The 26,375-nt window shown below is 30.8% G+C and overlaps 1 protein-coding gene across 1 annotated transcript; it reads left to right on the top strand.

Annotated features, from left to right (window-relative positions):
- The first annotated feature begins 20,736 nt into the window (after positions 1-20,736).
- On the top strand, positions 20,737-24,018 carry LOC110709634 (probable trehalose-phosphate phosphatase D). Its single transcript, XM_021887843.1, has 9 exons — positions 20,737-20,904; positions 21,791-22,084; positions 22,190-22,330; positions 22,432-22,503; positions 22,651-22,890; positions 22,988-23,065; positions 23,181-23,250; positions 23,377-23,540; positions 23,653-24,018. Exons 1-9 carry the CDS (start codon positions 20,896-20,898, stop codon positions 23,719-23,721), a joined length of 1,137 nt encoding a protein of 378 aa, XP_021743535.1. The 5' UTR covers positions 20,737-20,895; the 3' UTR covers positions 23,722-24,018.
- Positions 24,019-26,375: the final 2,357 nt, after the last annotated feature.

Below are 26,375 nucleotides of genomic sequence, written 5' to 3'. Positions count from 1 at the left end.
TTTGATGTAACTATATATCTTGTATTTGGTCATTTAGATAGAATATAATAATGAATTTTGTACCATGCCAATAAACATTTGCAATTTGCATTCTAGTGATTTTTTTTTTTTTTTTTTTTTTTATAGTCATATTGTGCACTATGAAGTTTTGAACTCCAATCCTTGTTAGGAAGAATATTTATTTTGATCTTCCATTCATATACATACACAAAGAGACGAGAGTTGAGAGTGATATTCTGATCGCATGATATATATGACGCGTAGATTTTTGTTTAAACCAAGCATATACTATGAACACAAGCTAAGGTGTTATAAAATGCCCTTAAAAGTTTTTGCTAGGTCAAGTCTTGACAAAAATTGATAAGGTGACCAACTTATATTTTTTGGTCACCAATTAATAAGGTTGACAGATTTTTTACTAAAATCATCATCTTACTTTTAGTTTCCCTATTAACTAAGCGAACAAAAAAAAAAAGAGGGAATCTAGCTTAGCTTGATGGAAATTGCAACTATGATCTATCTAATCTGAAGTGTATTTGCACAACTATAGCCCAATGTGATGGGATGTCTTCTAATTGACCCATAAAATTAAGGATTACTTAGATATGAAAGGGAAATCTCTTGTTTTAGCGTAAGTGATAAGCTAGCCATTTCCTTACAAAGTTACAATTCAAACTATACCTGCCTCATTTCTCATTATTATTGGGTTCATGATGCAACAAAGCCTCTTTCTTATTAAGAAAGTGACTCTTTTGTAATCATGTTATAGCATTTTATTCAAGTTACTATCATCGGAGTAATCATGTTATAGCATTTGATTCAAGATAAATACTATCATCAGACTCATCTTTTAAATTCCGTTGTCACATTGCATTATTAACTAGGTCATTTAACCATCAAAGTCAAGAAAATATATGACATTCACTCAATACATCAAACATACACCCATGGTTACAGATAGACACAATATGCCCTAATACTAATTTTTCAGCCTGATTTCATGTAATGTGCTAATGCAAAGCAGAAGATCGAATATAAAACTAGCTCAAGTACCAAAGAATAATTAAATTAAGATGTATGTGCACCTACCTAACTTTAATGATTTTTTTTTTTCAAATGTTTTAAGCAACTGTTTTTTCTCCTATTTTATTTCCTTAAAAATATTGTTAATATACCAAAATCAGACCATATCAACATGAACACGACAAATATGTAAAACAAAATGTTTCTGTAAAGGGAAATTAATCAGAACACTCTAATAAAAGGTCATAATCCGTGTGCTAATTAATTAATTCTTATAATTATTTCCTAAAGCATGCATAAATGCAACGGTTTTCCAACAAAGTTTGCTTTATAATTCTATGTCAAATTTAAGGTCAATTTATAGATGGACATTAGACCTTCCATGCTCCAAAGGGTTAATATAAACTTAATAATTTATTAATTAAATAGATTTTATGCCAAGATCACGTATCATATAGTAGCATATTACTTATTGTTAGTTGTCCCTACACGTAAATTACTTAAATCCAAAATAACTATATTGATAATATTAAAATACCCTACTTTATAGTTAAAAAAAAATTATTTTAACGACCTACTTTAACAAGATTTCAAAAAGAGCTAATGATTTTGCTTTTTAATTTTTTTTTTACATGTATGTCTCTTCTTAGTTTTGGAATATTCTACATTCCTAATCTTGTATATAATTAAGTTAAATGATCGATCTTAATCAAACTAATTTGTTAAAGCAACAACTTACCAATAATGCAATTTATGTTTTAAGGTTATATTGAACACTTGTAACCATTACACTTAATGTTACATAAGTTAATAGTTAGGCATGTCAATAGTTATATACTTTGATACTCCTAATGTCTTAGGTTACATTAGTTTATGTACAATAATGCATGGAACATTGACTTCCCAACATTTGAATTGAAGAGTTAACGCAAACTTATTAGCTTGTTTAAATTCATCACAAATATAATTGAACTTGAGCCAAATTTCAAGTTGTTTCAATTCATGTTAACTAATTAAAATTTAGGTACAAGTTGTTTTTAGAATTACAACAAAAATAGGTACTCGTTTAGGCTGTTTTGAGCTACCATTCCTACATATATTTATGATTAATTTGTTTGTTTCTAAATTATATTCTGGTAAGTATTAACTTTAGACTGTTAACTTATATAGTCAAATTTTATAGCAAGCAATATAACACTTGTTTAAAGAAACTAATATGGAGTTAGCTGACAAACTTTTCAAATCGAGCTTAATGTTACTCAGTTCATAAAACTAATCTTCGATGCAAGTTCAAGCGAGGAGCCCACAAGCCGGCTATAAAATCACTATCACCCATCAAATGATTCACATTTCTCACGGTACAATTGACAACTTCATGAAGTTAGAGCAAAAATATGTCAATATCAAATAATGTAAATCTAGGGTGTGTTAGCTTTATGGTTTTCGCTAGGGGTTGTTATTATGGGAACAATAATTAGTAGTAACATCCCACTCACCTGCAAGAGAATGCAGAGTTATAAAAAAGATAACATTATTTAAAACGATGAGCTTTACTTGGGGGCCCTATATCATGTCGATTCATACAGGACAGGTAAGTGGAACAAAATAGTTGCTAAAATACCTTTAAATCTATTTTACTTTCTAAACATTTTTCTATTACTTTTTCTTCTTTTTAATTTTTTTAGATAGTTCAATTTTGTTTTCGATTAGTCAATTAGGCAGTTTCCATGCATTATACTTGTTTATTAAGGTTTATCTTCAAATTTCTGTCAAAAAAGCTGAATATTATTAAAAATAAATAATAAACTATATCCTAAGAAATGGGGTATATTTATCTTTCTATACCGCAATGTTTTTTCTAGTCCTTCATTTTCATACAAGTATATTTTAATATTATGCACATAAATAATTGAGGAATTGTTAGTAACAACATTGTTGCATGTTGTTGTTCTTTCCTTAAATTAGACTAATTAGTACTCCATAACTAGTGCATTGATATACAATGCGATATGATGGATAAATAGATTTTAAAAAAGCTATGTAAGTTATAAGATAATATAGAATTAAGGATGCAATTATTATCAACTAGCACATCATCTATTATAACGTGCACAGTACACTTAAACTAGCACAAAATCTTTTATTACTAACTACTCCGTATTAGTTGTTGTTTAATTTTCACAATGGAGTATGTCACCACATCTATTTGTCCATTGTTATTATTCTTAAAATTTTTACCAATAATTCATTTGACTAGCTTAGGAATTGTGTTGTTTAGAAACATGCAAGTCTTTGGAAGAGATTTTGATAGAGTAGCTGCCCCATCTACCAATTAATGCAAACTACCAAAGTGCTAGCTAGCTATATATCTTAAATTTTCTCAACTTTGACCTTTGTGATGTGATAGATAGATATAAAAAGTCATGCAGATGTTAAGATAATATAAAATGAAGGATATAATTATTATTGACCAACATATCACCTATCATAACGTGCACGCTAAAACTAACGTAAATATTTTTTCACAATAGAGTATATACACCACCGATTTGTCCTTTGTTCCCCAATAATTTTTGCCCAAACCTCACTCGTTCAATCAACATAGGTATTCTCTGTTGTTTAGAAACATGTAGGTCTTAATTTAGAAGAGATAGAGTAGCTACCCCTCTACCAAACTACGACCTTTGTGATCCTTTCATAATTTCATAGAAAAAAAACCAATTTAGTACTCACTTGGCTGCTACCAATTATATTATTTCATGTTAATAAAAGAAAAGAGTGTGAAAGTCCTCCCAAAAGCCAAGGCAATAACATCCTTTATATACAAGTTAGACATCTGGATCTTACTAGCTAAATAATGGAACCAATAGATATGTATATTATAAGTTCATAACTAGACAAAATATAGTTATAAAATTATATGAATAGATATGATAATATACTAGTTATTGGGGTATAGCTTGTTTGGATATTGTGATATAGTTATTATAATTATTATATACGTGTTGTTTATTATACATTTATCGTCTGCATGCATGCATGATAAGTAATTTAAATTAGGTTTTTAAATCAAGCAAGTCAATTCAAGGTGCTCGATGGATTGATCGTGCAAAGTTAGGTAATTGGCATGTAGCAGACTGTAGCAGTTGACTGATGCAACCTAATTCTCCTGAATCGATAAAGTAGCAACTTAAAGGGCGTATATAATTAGCTTAGAAGGGACTATTTTTAGTAAGTGCTAGAGTGTTTTAATCAAATTAAAACTCCACTACATATGTTTTGTAATTGGGGTGCGTTCTGTTTACCTAAAAAATAAGTTTCAAGTCTAATAAGGGCTAATTAGTTTTAATTAAGTATAAGGTGAAAATCAGAGCTAAGTAGGTTTAATATACTCATGCAAGTTTAGAGAAGTTCAAGTGAATTAAACGTATTTCCTAAAACACCAATTTAGAGTAGTTAAGAGATGAAAGGACCAAGTAAAATTGGTTGTATGTAAATCAAGTAAGTTTAGATTAGTTCAGGCGAAAATAACGTATCCTAAAACACTAATTTAGAGTAGTTAAGAGATGAAAGGAGCAAGCTAGCTAAAAAACAAGCCATCAATGAATTAAAATGATTATAACATACATTCATATTAAATCGTCTAATCAGCCTCGTTCAATCTTATTTGAATAATATAACATTGTGTTTTTATATCTAGCTACTCCCTTTATTTGAAATTAGCTATAATTGTTAGGATTAATTCCTACTATAAACTTTAATCTTCATATCAAATTAATCAGTAAGTTATAATTGCGAAAGCGTACTTGATTCTATGATAATTGATCGAATTCCTTCTTGATTATGCGTCTTCTAGTAGATACACACACTCTAGGGTTTTCTCTCTATTGATGGGATATAATTGAGAGGCTATTGTACGTACTAATAGGGACCATAACACTAGATGTCTATTTATATAGACTCTCTTCCTAATCCACTCATCATGCATTAAAAAGTACAGTGTCCAATGGTCTCTACACATAAAGCTAAACTCATATTGTATAAAAGACGTTAATAAGCCCAACAATAATAATTACTCAATTGGATGGTTCATAGTGCATAGTGAGAAAGGTTGGTTTGGTAGGTAAGTCTTCCCTCTCTACAAAATGTGGGTAGCCCTTGGGGCACACCCAAGTACTCCACTCCATACATTATAAAGGAGGAAAAACTCTCATTTTCCACCAATGTGGGACTTTGTGATTTTCACAAAATTCACACCCATACACACTTTGTTACAACATAACATACATTATTGTATTAGGTCCATAAATTTCCGACAATAATATCACTAGGTGAGTAGTTCAAATTACACTATCTTTAATATTGTCCAAACTCTCAAACTTGGCATAACTTATTTGACACACTCTCTTTAATAATCAAGCACCAAAAAAAAAAGAATGGGAGCAATACATAAAGCATGTATATATAGTTATATGTTCTTCGTTAGTGTCCACAAGTATACAGCTGCTTTTTACGTTCGAGTATGTACATGAATGCTGCGAGGCTGCGAGTGTCAGCGCGACAAGTGTGGCCTACTGTTCACAATTGTTGCCTGCCGAACAAGAGAAAATCCTCACGCCTCTGGCCACCCTCCTCGCCCCCCCCCCCCCCCACACCTACTCTCACTTTCCCTTAGCTTTCTTCTAATACCAGTATATCTTGCTTGCTTTTACAAAGCTACTTAATTCAAAAGCTAATAAAGTACGAATGAAATTATTAGAATTATAGTATTCCGTAGTTAACTAACGTTGAACTTCTTACTAATTACTTATTGTACCCATATTATTTATTTTACAGTGTAATTTTGCTTCAAATATGTCATTTTTGGTTTTCTTATCTTATTGTACTTATACCTTGCCTCCAACTCAGTGCAACCTATGATCTCAACTAACCACTTATCAACAGTCATTTCTCATTATAAAAAAAATCACTCATGGTCGCTAAATCGTCAAAAAGTCTAATAAAAGTGTCTAATATATTGTCAAAAATTTTGCACCATAAATAAACCTAAATATAACTGAAGTGTCTCCCATATAGTTATTTAAAACTATTCACAAACCAAACAAGAAGAAAACAAGGTTGATTTAAATCAAAAAGGTTGTAAACAACTCCATATTACCCACTAAAATTAAAATTGCATAATATAATACAACATGCTTTAAAAAGCATTCCTATAGACAATAAGATCCCCTTTACATTTTTTAATATGTTTATGAAAAATCCTTTGCAAACAAAGTGGTAGGATATTCGAATTTATCAACATTATTACAATTTTTCATAAATTATATATTATTTTTTTTTTTTTAATTTTTTTGGAAAAATGGTGGTGGGAGGAGAGAGAGAGTGTGAAGTGTTGTTGTAAGTGCGAGAGGCACTAAACGGCAAGAAAAGTGGGCCCATAATGAATCACAGCCCAAGCATCATGACATGTCCATAACTCCAAGTGGGCCCACTTGTGTTCTTGAAAAAAGAAGCCGCAGTGTTTGGGTCGTTTTCCAACTTCTCTTTCTCTCTCCTCTCCATTCGTGGGGCAGTCAATGGGGCCCATTAGGGCCCATTTCCGCCCAACCGAAAGTGACCCACTTTTTTTCATCTTAATTTAGGATTCGTGGCAGTTAATTCAGTTAGTAGCCCAAAACAGAAAAAAAAAACATTTTTTAAATTTTTTTTTTTTAGTTTTGCTATAAAATTAAATGTACCTAACTTTTCTTATCTTCTTGTTTTACCCAAATCTTAGATGATTCTTCGAACCTTTAGGAGGTTAAGATATGATAAGAATGATTCATATAGATTATATAAGAATTTCACACGGTTGATTTGGAATCTAAATTGTTTTTAACTAGAGTGTAGTAAAGTGAGCAAATAGTATTACTAAGCTAAGAGAATCATGCTAAAAGAATTGAACCACCCATCTATAAATTTGAAGGCATAATATCTAAGAAGGTGTGATGCTTCCATATCAAATCATTTTTAGAATAGAATTAGAGATTTTATCATACGTGCAAATTGCTTATAACATGTATAATGTTTGGCGGCCAGCTAATCTCTTTGTGTGGCCGGTTTCAATTATTTAGTTTTCAACCATTCTATGTTAAAAGTGCTTTTGTAATTTGGATTAATATATATACTTTTGAACTTATATATTACTTTTCAGTTTAATCTAGTTCAAATCTAATCCGTTCAATTAAAATTTATTAAAATTTATGCGTCTAGAAGAACGGTATATAATAACTTGTGTAATTATTTGCACAAAACATTAATTCGAAATTAATAGTCACATAGGCAGTGTAATTTAACTGATAATATGATTACGAATTCTAGAGGGAGGAGTTTATCAAATGCATGCGTGAAAAGTCATCTTGGATTTGTAAGTACATGTAATGCATGAATATTTTTTGTTCAATAATAAGACCTAACAAGGATTTGCTTTCCATTAAGAGAATATGAACATAACACTACCTTTAATAATGGGATTCTTTCTACTCATAATGATGTGTTATTAGCTGAATGTGACTTTAGATATGTTCTGATTGCTATGTAAATTCGACACTTAGCTCTCCTAGCTTCTCCCACCGCCCCCCACCTAAAAAAATTGCAATCGGTGTTACTCTAATTAGGGGTTTTGGCTCTTTTTGTGAATATTTTTTTCTTAATTATATGGAATATAATTACTGTAGTATAGTAAGTATACTCAAATAGTAGCCATCTTTTGTGCAACTACATCATAGATCAAATATTACAAAATTCTACTTAATATATTGTTTATAATATATATATATATATATAGCTCGACACTGATGTGTTAATCTTATTTGATCAATTTGCGTAGTAACTATTGAAGTATTTTCACTTTGGTACTTCCTACTTTTTTTCTACGACAAGAGGAGGTAATATGTCATATGGCCGGTGTAACCGTCAACTGAACTATACTAATCTAATCTTGAAAGTATTAGCTTCCATATATCACATGTGACACTTAAATGAAAGTTCTAAAACATTAACAATAAAAACACAAGCTTGAGTTTTGGAAGTGACAGAAATCTTGGACATAATTACTGCAAAAGACCCAAATTATAACAAAATCAGGAGATCTCATCTCATCATCATACAACTCTGAAAATGTAAGATCAAACTAACTTATGGCGGTGGATGGCAGATCATACACAATTAATTAAAAACTGAATGCTGATTTGGCACCCTAAAAATGTGTTAACGTGGCTTAATTATTCGCTATGTTTTTTACAGTCTTTGAAAAAAATATAATGTTTCCCTTAAAACATAGGGTATATGTACGTACATGAATCATGAATCATATGAAAATGGTGACAAAACATAGGTTTGTTAATATGTTGTCATTGCTGACAACTCTTGAATCATAATTTAATAAAACTATAGTATAAAATTATAACATATAGTAGTTTAAATTATATGATTCCTCGAAAAGATTAATGAGATTTTCTTCTATCTTCCAAACAAAAACAGTGACTTTCTTTTTTGACTCTGATTGCCACCCCCCTTGTCGTGTTGAAATTCAACAGGTCCACTGATGCCAGTCCAAGGCACTGCCTTACAAGAGAAGAATTCTAAATTCCTGGTCCAAATTTATTTTTCTTACTTTATATTATATGATTATATGATAGATAAATTAAATACTCATATTTATGTAACGAGAATCAGGTACTATTTATGAATTTTAATTTTTTTTACATGTTTCTATTTATGCCTCCTCGTATAATGACTGGTAGACTTAGCATCTTTGAATGTCAACGCTTGATTTTGACATCTACGAGAAGCAACCAGCAGATACGGGTCATAACTACTATTTCAAAAGTTGGTTATTATTATACTCCTGTAACAGTCGCGAGGAGCGGTGATTTTGCTATTGGTACGTTGATAGTGTTATTAGAACTAGTTATGTTTGTATGTACCGACTAAGTACGGATGGAAAGAGTACTATTGATGTGGATGAATTATGAAAAGAGTATTTGTACTTGTAATTTTATGTCTTGTTTTTTTTTTTTTTCCTTTTCTGATGTCAAAAATAATTGTATGAAACTGTAATAGACGTGGTCAATAATGGTCTGGCTCAAAAAAAGTACAATTTTGAACATTTCTAAAGCACAATTTTAGCTCAAAGCTCGAATCAGACTTGTAAAAAGTTACCACTTCAACCTGAATATACGACACTATTTTTGCGGATTTGGGCACGAAATTGCTCATGCTTGGTCCAAAAGCTATACTTTAAGTAATAGAGTGAGTATCATTGTTGAATATTCTTATTTGTTAAAGGTAACAGGTTTCACATTGAGGTGAAAACACTAGAAAAGACTAGTTGTTTCACTCAAAATTTGGTCAACCTAGAAAATTAACAATAATGTGCATCATTCTGCATCCTTAAAAAGGGGGGTCATGGTCAAGCTAAGATTTTAGTTGATTAAATAATATGACCGAATTGAACCTAGACTTGAGCTACACTCCATACATGCATGACATTTTATAGATTTAAATTTGACATGAAAATTAAAGGAAAATTTTACATGGTGGTATCAAGGATTCAGTTTTTCTACGTGGAAAACGAACTTTTTTCCAACTCTCTTAAATGGCACCAAGGTTTTGAAAAATTAAGCATAGTGCCAAATTTTTGATTTTTTAGGCTAACTTTTTCTAATTTTTGGTTAACCATAAGTAATTAAAAAAAATTATTTTTTTTAAAGAAAAAAATAAAAAAAGTGATTAATTAAAAACTATCCCCACCAGTCCAACCACCTTCCACGGCCACGCAGCCCCACCAGCCCGACCCCCCTGCCTGGCCCCTAGCCGGAGCGCCGCGCCAACCACTCTTCCTCTCCCCCTGAACTGCCGACTCCCCTCCCCCTCACCCTGAAACCACCAACCACCCCCGAAATCCCCCTCCCCGTCCCAATCTTAGCCCCCTCCCCTTCTTGCGTTCAAATTCCAGCCCCTCCTCCCCTTCCCTGTCCCGATTCCAACCCCCTTCCCCTTTCCCGGTCCCGATTTCGATACTTTCCCCTTCCCCCGTCGCGATTCTGGCCTCCCTCTCCTTCCCCCGCCCCAATTTCGACTTCCCTCCCCTTCCCTCGTCTCGATTTCAACCCCACTCACCATCCCCGTCAACAATTTCGGTTGCCCGGTTAGCGGCAGCTTGTCTCATTCTTTATTTTCGGTTAGGGGGAAGGGGAGGGTGGTCGAATCGGGGAAGGGAAAGGGAGTGGCTGGGGTAGGGCTTGGTCGGCCGGCCGGCGTGAGGGGGAGGGAGAGGTCTGGAGCGGCGGCTGGCTTATGGGGTTAGGGTTCCGGCGAGTTGGTGGTGGCTAGGTTGGTGATTGGGTTTTTATTTTTTATTTTTAATTTATTGTTTATAAAATAATTTTTTAATAAAAAAATCAAATGTGAACCATTTTGATCATAAAGGTTAGCCATAAAACCTTAAAAAGGGCACTAAACCTTAGTGCCACTTAAGAGAGTTGGAAAAAAGTTCGTTTTCCACGTAGAAAAACTGAATCCTTGAGGCCACCATGTAGAATTTTCCAAAATTAAAAGCATGCATGAACCTCAAATGAATTTATATAAGTGGTTCAAAATCCCTCCTTTGTAAATGTGGTTTAGATTCATTTGTATTTATATAAGTAATTTAGGATTAGTTAATTTAAAACTCAGATTAATTAGCCTAATAAATATTCCTACTATAATTAATCATTCACAGTTGAGGTGGATGAAACTTTATTCAATTCAGTTCATTAAAAAGTATATACTATCACATGCGAGAATGTGTTTAATTAGGTCCCATATATGTGAGTACCATTATGAATTGTGATAAGAGTGAAATTTAGCATTTTATTTATAAATTAAGGAAAAATATTTCCCATTGTCCAAATCCAATTATTTTGATATGACTAATATGAGTTTCAATAAGACTTATAACCTAAACTCTATTTTTCAATCATGAGCATTATTTAACCTACCCCCACCTTACCAAATGATCCAAAGGGCCAAAATTAGTCGGATCAAAAACGTGGTTTAGTTAGTAAAGCCAAATCAGAAGTCAAGAAATTCAAAAGAAGTGAAAGTTAGGTAATTAAATAAATAAAATGCCTAGCTTAACAATATCATGCACTTGTATAATTTTTAATTTTCTTTAATCATGAACGCACGAAAAGTAGAAAAGGGATCTTTATAAAATTACTATTGGTATATAACTTTGTGCCAAAGAAAGTGTCTAACATCCTTACTTTTCTCTAGAATCGTTCAGACCGACATGAATTCTAGTTTGTATACGACTATATGGGTAAAATTACTATACAATAATAGTTAATTAAGTAATTAATTAATCTATATAAAGAAAGTAATCAAGCATTGCTCCGTAACTTCCGACTTTGACTGTTGGCTGCTTGCATGCATGAAATGTACTCGACCATTCGACCGCCCCTATGTATATTTTCTAGATGCTCTTAGTACGTTAGACATAATAATTACATACATATATACATTCTATATATTTTATGTACTAACATGTCTATACACTGGTGTGTAATTTGAAGTAGGATTTACACTTAAGGTAGTTTGGAATATAGCAAGAGTCGTAGTCGGTTTAGAATTTGTTACGGTCCTGCCTAATTATGTGTAATCTTGTAAAGTAGGTATTGCCTCGAGGTCAAAATTTCAAAAATTCCCTATGATAGATACTTCAATCAGACAAGCATATTTACATAAGAGAGCTTGAATGTCAATAATATTTAGATCTTTATTCTTTCTATATTGACCTCTTATTGACTACGACGATAATGCCTGATACACATATATATTTTTATATCGATAAAGATGAGGTGAATTAAAAGGTGTGGTGAAATGTTTAATTTAAATATTTATTCTTTTGATCGATGTCGACGTCTTATTCACTTTGATGACAGTGCATGAAAACGTATATATTAGTATTGTTAAAGCCATGGTCAATTAAGGGGTATGGTGGCTATGTAACGAACCCAAATGTTATGTGTAATGATATATGATGCTCAATAGACTTATGAGAAGAGAAGAGAATAGTTAAAAGAAGGAAGGTTATTAGATGTCCTCATTACATGGTTTTGCCTAGAAAAAGAGCAACCGCGGTCAAGCAAATGCATGTGAGTTTGGTATTGAATGTATGGAAACATCTAAAAAAGAATCTTTTAATATGCTTTCTCAAACACGCATCTTATGGAACAAAATTTTTGTCAAAGAAACATAAAAGAGTACAATTAAGTTAATACTATATACTATACAAATTATTAAAACAAAGGAGATTCACATCGAATCAAAAGTTTGGTAGTTTGCCTAAGTTCTTTGGACTCTCGACACCACCCTTCACCCCCGGTTTTTATGTTCATTTTCTGGTTGTCATGTTTAATACTTGTACTAATTAAGTAATTATGGATTAATCTCGGTTTAATTTGTTTGTAACATGTGGATTTGGAACTTATTACTTTTCTTAATTTATATAATAATAATGTAGCTACTACTATATAGCTATGCAGACTTGTCAATATTAAGTGGATCCAAATTCAATCAAATTTGATTCATGGGATCTTGAACCGCTAGACAAGAAAAAACATAATGTCTTTTAAAATAAATAACTAAAATTTACAATTAATTAGGCGCTTCACTTAGAAGAAGAAGAAGAAGAAAAAAAAAAACCTAGAATTAAGCAGTTACTATACTTAACCTAAAAGTATATATATTTTTTTTGGTGTTTAGAGAGCCATAAAGGCAGGTGATGAGAATCGATCCTAAAATCTCTTGAGACCGGGAGGGAAGCTCTAACCACTTGAGCTATCCCTCACCCTCACCTAAAATATATATAGTTGGCCTAAAGTATTTGTAAATTATAATCAATTCAACATAAATCAAATAAAAAATCTTTATGTTAATCTATTTATTTTGACATAATTTGTACTCCCTTCGTCCCTTATCTACATGCCTATTTCTAATATTTATTACTCACATAATAAAGAGAAATAGACATGTAGATAAAGGACGGAGGGAGTAGTAATTTACTAGTAAAGTGATATATTTTATGCAATAATAATTTATTTTAATAAAGAAGTTAAGCATTTATAGCATAATTATAGGTTTTGATGTGAGATTTTATTTAAAAAATATATATAGGAAAAGAAAAGGAAACTATGCATACAAAACTTAATACAATGTGCAACAATATCACCCCCTAGCCCAACCGGTCTTTCCCTACATAAAGTTATTTTGATTATCTTGAGACTAGTACACTCTCTTAATTATTATCTAAATACAAATTTGTGTCAAAAAATTATTTATATTATCTACAAATTATAGTGTTTTAAGTCATTATTTGGTAGCAATTCACAATATCATGAGAAATTAATATCGAGATTGACTAGTTTTTGTTCATGAAGTGAGCAAATATTTCATACACAATGTATTGAGGAGCATGTATTTTTAGGTCATGTGATATTATTCAAAATCGGTGCAAGGGCGTATCTCTCATATTGTCTAAAATTGCTACAATATTAACAATGATATCATACTTTCAAGTACATTTTTTGTAGATACAGATTCGTAGTGTTGGTCTATTATTATAAACATGATATGAAATTAATTTTAGTCTTACATACACCATTGATTATGAATTAATCCAAAATTTTCCCAATAAATATAAAAGATGCACCAAATTATAAAAAATAAATCATCAATAAAGAGAACATCACCTTAGAAACCCTCTTTATTAACAAGGATAAAGAAAGAAAACTACAACTAGTTTAACTCTATTAATGCATTATGCATATCATGCATGGGCATCCCACAATCCCATGCAATCTTTTTAGTGATAACACCCTTCACGCACTAAATTAAATTTGTACTCCGTATTTCACTTTCATGGAACCAAACACATTTTATAAAAGAAGATGATTCTCTGAGTGGCTTACTTCAACCACAAGTGAGAATGGAAATTGTAGCAACGAATTGATAGCTTCAACATCCATCTATGGCAAGTTAGTACAACCCTGCACGGTCACCCCAAAAATACCATCGGAAGACACTCTCCTACGTCGAAATCCACCGTATACCACTCAAGAAAATTCTCATATTCTAGCTTGTCCTTGGAAAGAAGGTGGTTCCTTTAGTGCATACCATGTACCTTTGTTTGAAATTAAAAACTAGCATAGTATTCATCTAAATTAGAATAAACTGAAATCATCTAAGAAGATCCTGATACAATTAAGGACTAACTACTTTAACACGACCAGAAAAGGAAAAAATTTGACCTTAACGTATAGTGAAAGTAGGACGACTTGCTATATATTGCATGTGTGTAACGAATTCAAATTATATTATAAGAGTAATATGACTCATTATTGTTCAAAACATAAGAGACTAATGCATAATTTTTTTTATTTTTTTATTTTTAAAAAAAAAAACATTAACCATTAGGAATTTCTCACTCTACATACATGCGTAGTACAATACTTAAAATAATTGCTTAACTTTAAGTTCGTTCGATGTTGGTTATACAAACACTAAATTTTTGCTATTTTTTTAGTGTGCAACTTCTTTGAATAGTCATTATCAATATAAAACTAACAGATGAGATTACTAACCTAAATTATTGAAAGTTGAGCAGCATGATACATTTGAAAGTACGTTAAGCATGATACAAGTAATTTTTGTAAGCAAATTGAGATTATATTCTACATATATACGTACTATAAAGTGAGAATATCTATTCAACTTTCCACACACACAAATAAACTTAATAATAAATAATAAGAACTCTAAATTTTAATTAAGTAGCTTGTTCACATTCATTTATAGAGAGAATACGTTATATTATTTCTAACTAGTGAGTAGCCCGGGCGATGTTTCGGGTTGCTACTGTTGTAAACGTACAATCGATAAATTTTTTTAAAGGCTTTTTAAAATTGTAATGTTATTGTCAAATTAAAATTGAGTTTTTTTTTTTTTTTTTTTTTTTAGTATATTTTATTTTAATTGAACCTTAAGGTTTGCACTTGTATAAATTTTGTTACATGTTAATAACATTCTTGATAATTTGCTTAGATGGTGAAATGGTTATTCTTGTTATAAGAGGTCGAGGGTTTGATCCTCATTATCCTTGTGTTTTTATATTCAATAATGTGGTTGCTTGGGTGATGCGATATTGTTTGAGTGATGATGTGGCATCATGCGATATTGGGAAGATGACGTAGCACAACAAAAAAGTAACTACGTGGAATCGACGTTTTTAAGAACGTCTTTTAATATATAGTATAGATTATTGAAGGTTTATGAAATTTAAAGTAGCATTAACAATTTAAAATTTCTTTAATTATTTTTTGTGGGTACAGAATTCCTTAATTTAGAATTATTCACTTTTGTTTCTTTTTTACTAATTCTTGCATATAAATTAGTATAAGAAAGAATCTTTGAACATAAAAGTCCAAACCTTTCAAATTTGGTTGGTAGCTTGGTTCATGCATCAATTTTCCTGTAGATTGTTTCCTAGATTTTCTACTGTACGTGTCATTTATCTCCATCTAATATGGTTGTACTTTGATGTTTTAGTAACCGAACACGAAAAAAAGCAACCTTAAAAATACCATTGCCTTTACGTTAGTGATTAATTTTTTTTTTAGAATGATAATACTTTTAAGGCGATATATAGCCGCACAATTTCTATTAATGGTTGATTCTAGCTTGATTATTGGATAAAGTTACGAGGGTTGATTCATACAAGATATTAGATTAGATCTTATCTATATCATTACCCCTTGTGATATTGTTTGAATGTGTATGTAGCTATGGCGAATGCATGCATTGTTGCCTTTTGACCATTAATGGAGTGTGTAACCGTATTTAGGTATTTAGTCAAAACAAGCTAAATCTTGACGTACTCCCAATCAAAGAAAGAAGTTTGAGCTATGAGAAGCCATATAATTAAGGGATCCTACGGCTCCATCCTAACTATTGGAGATGTCCTAATATTTCATACGAAGTAGAACCTACTAATGAGACTATTGATATAATAAGTGCACGATTGTTGATTACTTAAAATCGAGGATGTTCTTTACAAAAAATTGAGTATGAAAATATATTAGTTAATTATTCTATACTGTAATTATTTCATACATTCATGGATAAAAACTAGCGTCATACGAAATATATTATGAAATTCAGCATCCTCTTTTCTAGTTCTCTCTTTTTGTGCTTTTTTTTCTCATCATTCATATTTTTTTTTTGGGTGATCTTAATGGTCAAACTAATTAAATAATGGATTGGCAATGTTGTTAATTTCGTTGATTGATACAAGGATTATTTTACTTTGCATAATTACATTATTCATTTTCTTTGTACAATTGAAGAGGACAAATTAGGTTTTAAATTTTTAATTATCGTGAATTCGGTGATACACGAGGGTATTTTTTAGTCGGAAAAAGTATAAAATATTCATATATTCTTTGATTTTTGTTTTTCCATTTTGGGTAATTATAATCCTTTTCACTAAATATAAATGTGAAATTTTTACATAGCACCAACCTTTCCTTTCACCCCACTGATTTGGCTCTGAAAAAGAGAATTCTAGAGAAAATACAACATAAATGTCAAATAAATGGGTGGGAATTAGATCCATTTCAAAGTGACAAATAAAGCACGTGGTCCTTAAATATGATTCTATTCATGAACACGCATGGATAAATCATTAGGAGGAATCTAGAGTAGCCTGAAATTTCTGAATTTTTAGTTGCCACTCCAACAAACATAATTGATCAATTTAAATAAAATTGGTTGAGAACCAATACACTAGTCGTACGTAAATATTTTCTTTAAAAAAGGCAATTAAACTCAAAATAAAATTATAAGAAGTTTATTTGAAATATTTAGTAACTAAAACCTTTTGTGATATGTCCCTTTTTCATAAATTTATGATTATATAACTAAATTCAAGTCCTTATTTTTTGATTGGATCAACAAGGATGTAATGTCTCACCAATTATAATCTATAAATATCTTCTTCTCTCATTATAATATTTAACATAATAAATTCCCTTTGCTAATACTTATTCAATAATTTGTTCAAAAATAACCAATACTTTTTTTCTTTTTTCTTTCTCATATTTCTCTACTTTATTTGATGTTTTTCACTTAAAATTTTTTTACATCCCAAAATAATACTCGTAACACTTCTTCCTAATTAACTCCATTTTTTTCCGCATCTCATTTTTATAATTATGTATGGAGTAAGAGTGTAAGACAATAAAAACATAAATTGATAAAGAAATGGAGCAAGGATTGATATTCAATATACAATCAAAGTTTGTGTAACATTATAAATAATTAAATTTTGTGTAATAAAAACTACTACTAGTAGTTATATATACAAGAGAAATTAATTAATTTCGTCCAATAATAAAATTCTACTCGTGACTGATGTATTAGAGGCGGAAAAGTCATGAGCACATGATCATAATTCATAAACAAACAAATATAAATATAAGTATATGCTAAAATGTACTTGTACTACTCAATTGAAACGTTAGTTCTCATTCATTCACCAACTAACCAAAATAAATAAATAAAATTAAAGAACGAACGAACGAACAAACGCTTACTGTTTTGATATTTGCTAATAGTATGAGCTGCTAGTTTCTGATTTACAAGGGGCGCCTTTTCCTTTTTCTATTTTGTCCCACGATTTTCTTCTTTCTTTTTCAAAGTTTTGTATGTAATTTAATTCAAGTGATGCATAAATTATATGTAATGTTCGAGTAGGTACGGTTTGCTAAAAAAAGAGGTTGTTGTGGGGGTGTATTTTCATCATTGTTTACCACGTAGTACGTACCACAATATTTCGCCACTAGTAAAATTAATACTCGTAAAAGGCTAGAACTTGTAAGTGCCATGCATTTATATTTGTGGTAGAAGAATATGATAGTGACTTGACTTCGAGTTTACCTTATATATGTACAAGTAGTGTTTACTTCACGGAAAAATAAGTTCAGATGAAGGATTTTAAGTTTAGATAAATTTTTACTTAAAAAAAAAAAGATAAATTTAAGGACAATAATAAATAATTAAATACTAATTATAGTGATCAAGATATGGAGTATTGGATTTCAGTGGAGTTATATTAGACACTTTAAAATTTATTTATTATAAAAATATTTGCTCGATTGAATTTCAATTAGCGTTTATTTGCCACTATTATTAATAATAACTCGATGCATGCTCATTTACACTAATAACCTACAAATTAAATCATATTATTCCATTAATTATCTTTCAATTCACTTCCGAGTGGGTTTACAAAAATGAACAAAATCAGCCAATGTTGAATACTCATCTCGCAACCATGGTTATACATAATTACATTTTTCAACCAATAACAATAACATTAATTAGGAACATAAGGAGTACTAATTAATTACGTCCCACTTTTTATTAATTTAAGTAACTTTAATAATGCAATCCTACCACGGAAGTCATAATTCAACTATCAATGTCAAAGAGTCAACAAAACATACTCAATAACAACGTAATATGAAATGGGCGCTAACTAATACCTTGTCTAACAAGTGATTCCCCCCCCCCCCCATAATTATATGCTACGGAATACAAATCAAATTATGCTAATTACAAAGTATAATATAAATGTTCTCTAGAAAAATGGTCACTACAATTGAAGTTTTAACATACAACCTCAATTTTGAACATTTAGTAGTTAAACATTGAGCTACTTATATGCACTCTTTTAAAACAAAATATTATGATGTCAAGAATAATAGATTAATTAATGGTCAATAAATCAATTTATCAATTTCACGTACGAGAGTGAGCCATATCATGTAGTACATTGTTAATGGATTATTGACGTACATTGGTGTGGTTTTCCCCATACTTGTTCATCATATTAATCATGCAATGTTCTTTTTTATTTCACTTCCGTTGTTTCATAACTAAAAGTCACCATTGTTCATGCAAGTGGTGCAACAATCCGAGTCAGTGAAGGCTAAACACAAAATTTTAGAAATATTAAAAGGCATTGCTATTCATGTAAAACATGCCATATGTTTGTTGTCTCATGTGAATTAGTGAACAGTCGGATGATTCAATATCCTAAATTCCTAATCACTCTAGTATGTATGTTCCTCGACTCATATACACCTATTCAACGTCAGAAGAATTAAAAGCAAGAAAATTTAAAGCACTAGAATTTAAGATTATATGAATTTTATTATTTGTATTACATGCCCACCTCGTGTACACTCATCAAGGATACAACCTTTCATAAGTAAGTAGAGGTACAATTAATAAGTAATGACTTGGGAATTTTCACTAACAGAAACAAGCTTGATTTATGAATGATATCTTAATCTCATAGGGTTTTGCTACCTACAACAACATCTAATAGTAAATTAAAGAAATATGCACATAATAATGGTTTGTTATTTTGTTGGATTTCGAGTATTCTATAGTCATTCAATAGAGAGATACATCATAACGTGTAAATGCTACTTATAAGTATGTATTTCAAATAAAATTTTAAATTTTGTAACAAATTTATGCGTCAGTTGGTGTTATAATGCAAAAGAGAACACCTCTTTCTTAGATTCAAAACTTATTTTTTTTTTCTCGAATGTGGAACAGTACTAAAAAGAGACTACTAATGTTTGTATAATTGAAAGGGGCACTCCTCACTTCACTTAATATAGAAGTATGGACTGCATCTTTAAAGTGGACCTCCCCAATACGAGAAGAGGTGCTATTTATATTCCAGTCATATATATTAGCTTGAAGTAAGAGTAAAAGGTAGTAGTGTATAATTTCAATTTTTTTTAATTTTTTTTTTTAAAATTGGCACTTGAGGAATTTCTTGATTGTTAACATTTACAATTTCATGACTAAAATCGAAAAAATGCAGTAGTTCTTGAGATTAACTTGTTGATTAAAGATCATTTTCTTTTTTTGTTGGTTTGTTTTATTAGTGGAAGAGAAAAATATCTTCTGTTATGCTATATTGCTATGTACTAAGTACTACATACATTGCTTAACTCTTAAGTATTATTGTATTAAGATGATGACCACATTTTCTCGATCTTCATGATATATGTACAATTTTTTTTTTTTTTTGGAAAATTCTGTTATTTACTTTAATAAATTACATATTTACCCAATTTGTGTTAGTATGTAATATTGCAATAATCAACATAATGTACAAGTATTATTTAAACATTTAACAGAAAAGAAAAGAAAAGGAACTTGGTATCAATGTATGAAACCATACATAGTTAAACAATGGTCGAAATAATTCAAGATTATGAAAAGGTTTTTCTCTATCTCTCACATGGCCCTACAAGTATATTGCTTTTCTAAATGAGATTGACACTGTAAATCTGTAAGATGTGGTGAAATCTGCTACCTTTTTTTGTCATTTTATAATATTTTTTTTTACAGATAATAATACCATTAACGTAAACATCAATTAGTTACCACGTCGGAGATATAATGTAAAATAACTTTATCATATAGGTTTAGCAAATTAAAACATAATTTAATCCTAAGATTCCACAGTATGCTTTGTATGATCCCCTAGTAACCTAGTCTCAACTCTCAACAACGTCTATAAATACTCACTACTTACTCTTTGCTAACTCATTGTAACATTCATAGTGAGCACCACTAATACTTTCAAACTCTATCTCTTTCTAAAGTAGTAACTGCAACTTAATTAGAGAGCAATTCTTGAGATTTCGGGCATTTGTTAGTTGAATTGAAGTTGCTAACTTTGTCCTCAAAGTACACAAATCCATGAATATGGTATAACACCTCTTATCTTGTAATTTTCTTTTCTTTATGAGTAGTATCTTTTAAAATACATGCTTTTGAATTGGAATATGTAGTTTGATATTTTATTGTTGCACCATGAATACGTATGATAAATCACAAGAATCAATTCTAGTCTTTCTTAATCTAAATACAAAATTCATCACTTTTGTGGAAAAATATCATTAGGATGGAAGGTTCTTCTACTCTAATATCGCTACATATCACTAATCAAACATGCATTAACACATAACATCAAAGTTTCGAATTATTTTTCATCATCATCATCCTGATTAATGTTACAACTTTATACTAAACAACCGTTGAAATAAACGGATTGTCACTTTCAGTTTCTCAGGGTGTTCAGCAGATACCGAACTCAAAACAATATGAATGTAAGCTATTTAAATTATGGATGTCTCTATTACATAATTGTCACTCAATAGTATTCTATATTATTGTATCACTCATATATGTAGAAATAGTAGAAAATAGGAATCCATCATTCATTCATTCATTCATTCAATTTTCATATATTTTTTAACAAATATACACATAAAAAAATGTTATAATATGGTGGGGGCAAGAAGAGAACATAGATTGTAGGGTCCATAAAAATGAAGCATTAAAAGAAAGACATATGCTTTTGAAAGTTACTCTTATACAAAGAGCTGGAAAGGAAGAGGTAGTTTCGTCTGTTTGTGCTTCGAACAAGTTATAAATTGACTCCACTTCCCCCCTTTCTTTTTACTTGTGTCTTCCAACTCTTTCTCTTATTTCATTTCCCCTGTTTTTCTCTCCTCTGTCTCTCTCTCTACTTTTACTTAACTTACTTCTCTCTTAAATTCTTCTTCCTTTTCTTGTTATTGTTTTTCACCAGAAGAAGCAACAACAACAAGAACCAGAGAAAATGACTAACCAAAATGTAGTCGTTTCCGATGCGAAAACGAGCATGAAAGTGGCTGTTGCCATGGCTATGTCTAACCCATCATTATTTTCCCCGGCTGTGCCGAAGCCCCCGGCTTCGTCTGCCGGGCGTTTTATACGCCGAAAGCCCGTTAAGAAGCTTGAGACTCAAGGCGGTCCAACTAAGATTAATGCTTGGGTTGATTCTATGAGAGCTTCTTCTCCTGCTAAATCTCCGCCTTCTTCTCCTGAGCATGATTCTTGGATGGTAATAACATAAATAAAATTTGATTACCATTATTTTTACCTTATTATTATTATTATTATTATTATTACAAAGTTTAATAATTCAAAAAATCGCGTTGATAATCAGATGACACACCCATCAGCATTGGAAATGTTCGACGAGATCACGAAAGCGTCTAAAGGAAAGAAAATGGTCATGTTCCTTGATTACGATGGTACTCTTTCACCCATTGTTCAAGACCCTGATCGCGCTTTCATGTCCGACGAGGTTTGTACCGTCATTTATTACCACCTACCAAACAAATTGTTATTAAACAAATTTCGCCGTAACATTCATTTCTTATTAATTCGATTGTTTCATTGGATCAGATGAGAGCCGCGGTGAAAGCAGTGGCGAGATACTTTCCTACTGCTATTGTAAGCGGAAGAGGCAAGGACAAGGTACATTATAACCTTGTAATTTTCTATTTTTAGAACATACACTATTACTCTAACAAAACATATACAGTAAATACTAGTATATATTTATATTTTTTCTCTTGGCCTAACTAACAAAAATATAATTATTTCTTGTACTTTTTTCTCTAGGTTCACGACTTTGTGAAACTTAAGGAGTTGTATTACGCGGGCAGCCACGGTATGGACATCGAAGGACCGGCACACGGTACCAACGATAAATCGGTCGTATGCCAGCCTGCAAGCGAGTTTTTACCAATGATCAATCAAGTGTACAAAAAGTTGGTCGTGAAAACTCAGTTTATCGAAGGTGCTAAAGTTGAAAGTAACAAGTTCTGTTTATCAGTCCATTTTCGCTGCGTTGAAGAGAAGGTATATTTTGTTGTAACCAATCAATCATATTTTATTTCGAGTCACTTCGGCATTTGTGACAGTATAGTAATGGTTACTTTCTTGTATAAATTTTCAGAAATGGCCTGAACTTGTTGAGCTTGTGAAAGAAGTTCTTAGTGACTATCCTAAGCTGAAAATGAATTATGGAAGAAAGGTATGTAGAATGTACATAGTATATTAAATTTCAATATTACATATAAAAATTTTATTATATGATGATAAAATAGAATTATTCTCATGATATTTATGTTGTTTGACTGAAATTATAGGTACTAGAAATCAAGCCCACCATTAAATGGGACAAAGGCAAGGCACTTGAATATTTGTTGGAGGCACTTGGTAAGTTTTTGCTACCTTATATATTATAATAAATATATCCTTAACTTTGTTAGAATATTTTTTTATTTTATTTATTTATTTTTTATATTTTTATACATCTTATATTAACTTTATTCTTTTTAACAGGTTATGCAAACTCTAAAGATGTTTTACCAATTTACATTGGAGATGATAAAACCGACGAAGATGCATTTAAAGTTCTAAGGAAGAGAAAACAAGGATTTGGTATACTTGTTTCAAAGTTTCCTAAGGAAACTTCTGCTGCTTATACCCTACAAGACCCCTCTGAGGTAATTAATTACTATATTATAATCTCGATTATTAATCATAAATTTAGCACTTGGGCCGTCTAATCGTACTTAATGGTTACTAATTATTGTTTTGAAAACTCGACTTTTTTAGGTAATGTGCTTTCTACAACGGATGGTGGAATGGAAGCAAGTATCTCAGCGTGGTTACTATAGAACCTGATGAAGATAATTAAACAAGAACAATCAACTTCAAACCCCGTAATATTTTTGCTAATGGGGTTGATTGTGTAATTAGTTTTTAATTTTTGTTTATGGCAATGAAATGAAATAGAAGCTAAGCAAGCAATATGTAATATTAGTACGTAGGGAGGGAAAAAAAGGGGGATTTGAAAATCAAATACTCCCCTCGGATTTTGTTGTTAAGTAGCTTTATGTTGGATCGTAAGTTTCAGGATACCTATGTAATTATTAATTTTCCATGGTGAATATATTAGTGGAAAATATATATTGCAAATTGGAATCTACATCTACTTTTTATAATAATGAGTTTATTGTATATATTCTTGGAGCATAAAGCAACCACAACATTGAACTAGCGAATCCTATACATTCTATGTACGTTTATTATACAAGAAAAAGAAAACCTTTGAAGATTGTTGTTTGATAACAAATTCCAAGGAATATGCAAGAGTATCCGAGAAGAAACCATTCTTCTTTGTATATGGAGCTTAATATATTCCAAAAATATAGAACACTTGCCTAAATTCATTATTAATTGATCATAATTAGGTCGTCTTCTCTTTAACTTAGAAACATAAGTTTTATAAAACTAGATAGTTTGATCCGTCACTTTTATTTATTCTGTTTTGCATATCGAACGACAAGTCGACAACTTACTTCTAATAAGTATGTAATTGGACTTTGACTTGATCATTAATAGTGAAAATTATTTATTCAAACTATATTTTTTTGAAACGGTAATATAGGGGGAGACCCCTCCTATCACAGGAGGGGGGATGAGGATCGAACCCCCTAATATTGAAGGGGTGGGGGGGGGGGGGAAGAACTAACCATTCCTCCGCTCCTTGATCCTCATTTAATCAAACTACATATGAAGTAAACTAGTTACTACACATTTTATACAGTATGGTAGAACTTTTTCTAATGTAAAATTCCAACATCTTATTTTAAACACTTCCAATATCTTCATTAACTCTAAAAAACTACCATAAAGATGGTCATTTAAAAATATTTCTTTTTAATGCTCCACTTGTGAATAAATCTTTCACATATCATTTATTCTTTTGTTGGTCTCTCGAGATTGAAATTGACTCGAAAAAATATAAGGAAGCTAATAGAATTAATTATGTTCTTTGTTGAAAATTTGATAAAAAGGTTGCCACTTGCACTTAATTGGATATATAGTCCTTACAACAAGCGTACCATGTGCAATTTTTACAACACTCTTTATCCGTCTTATAGAAAAGTCACAAAATTCCGAACATCATATGGATTATGAAATTTATCTTTAGTTTTTGAATCGTAATTTTATATCAATATATATCTTTACCTTTGTCTTAGTCATTTTTCGAGGGAAAAAAAAATATATAAAAATAGAACACTTGGATATTTGTCGTCTCTATAATGATTCTTTGTATAGGTAATGTAAATTGCGAATATTAAGATCTTCAATGACTATTTATTTCCAAACTTCTCACATAAATAGAATATACAACTTTAGAAGCAATTTGCCATTAGTCAAATAAATATGCTAAAGTCCCTCCTCTCTACTTTTTCTCCCGGACGATTCCCTCCTACAACTTGGGTATGAGATCGGAGGCTAATACAAAAACTTTTATATGTGCATTGTAAGTAATAATTTCAGTCACCTCAAATCACATAAAAGTCAGCTTCGCAAAGGGATAACTTTACATTATCTCTGTTGTATTAATAAACTCGATGCATAGATACAAGACCTATACGGCAAAAACTAATCGAAATTCCATGCCCTGAAATGTGAAAGCAAAGGTACGATATCTAAAAAGAGACTGTAAGAGTACCAATTACCAGAGACCATTGTTCCAGTACACACTTTAATATAAAAAAAAACTAAGTAAAATCTGATACACAGGGATCAAATTCTGTTTGTTTAATTAAGATAAAATGCAAATAAACTGCAGAATAATAGAAAAAGATAAAGAGTATAATCTTTATGTATAGTTTAGATATTATGCCATAATAGTAAACTAATACATAAAAGATTATCCCACAAAAGCATCATAATAATTGCATCCCACCTGAAACTGAAAGAAAGATCAAAAATTAATTTACAAGTGTCACTGTGTCAGTTAGCCACCATTACCTAAAATAAACAATGTCAGTTTGGCTGCTATACTTAAACTCTATACAAAATTAATACTTTTTAATTATTAATTACTTGATTAATTACATTATTAATGCTTAAATTAAAGGTAAAGAACAGTATTATCAGAGGTAGTGTGTTGTAAGTCTGCTGTACTTGCACTAGAAGCATTTTATTGAGCAACATATGTGAGCCATATTAAACAGTTGTAAAAGTTAATGGAAAAAGAGTCAGAGATATCCAACTTCAATTGAACAATAATAATTGGACTTTTCATTTTAACTCGAGTACTACACCAATAACTAGGATCTTCGATATTGTGATCTAGGTATGAATCTGACTCGACATATAACAGAAATTTTCATAACTAAATTGTCAAGTTTGAAACTTGAGTGCATATGATATATCCATATCTAATATATGTTTTAGAGAGTCCGGGTAACATAAAACATCACTGAATGGCTCTAAGGAATGTAAGTCGGAGCCAAAGTAAATCACATCATTGTCAAACT

The sequence above is a fragment of the Chenopodium quinoa genome, unplaced genomic scaffold, assembly GCF_001683475.1.
Source record: "Chenopodium quinoa cultivar QQ74 unplaced genomic scaffold, ASM168347v1, whole genome shotgun sequence".
Classification (NCBI taxonomy): Eukaryota; Viridiplantae; Streptophyta; class Magnoliopsida; order Caryophyllales; family Amaranthaceae; genus Chenopodium; species Chenopodium quinoa.
This window is presented reverse-complemented; position numbering and strand designations above follow the sequence as displayed.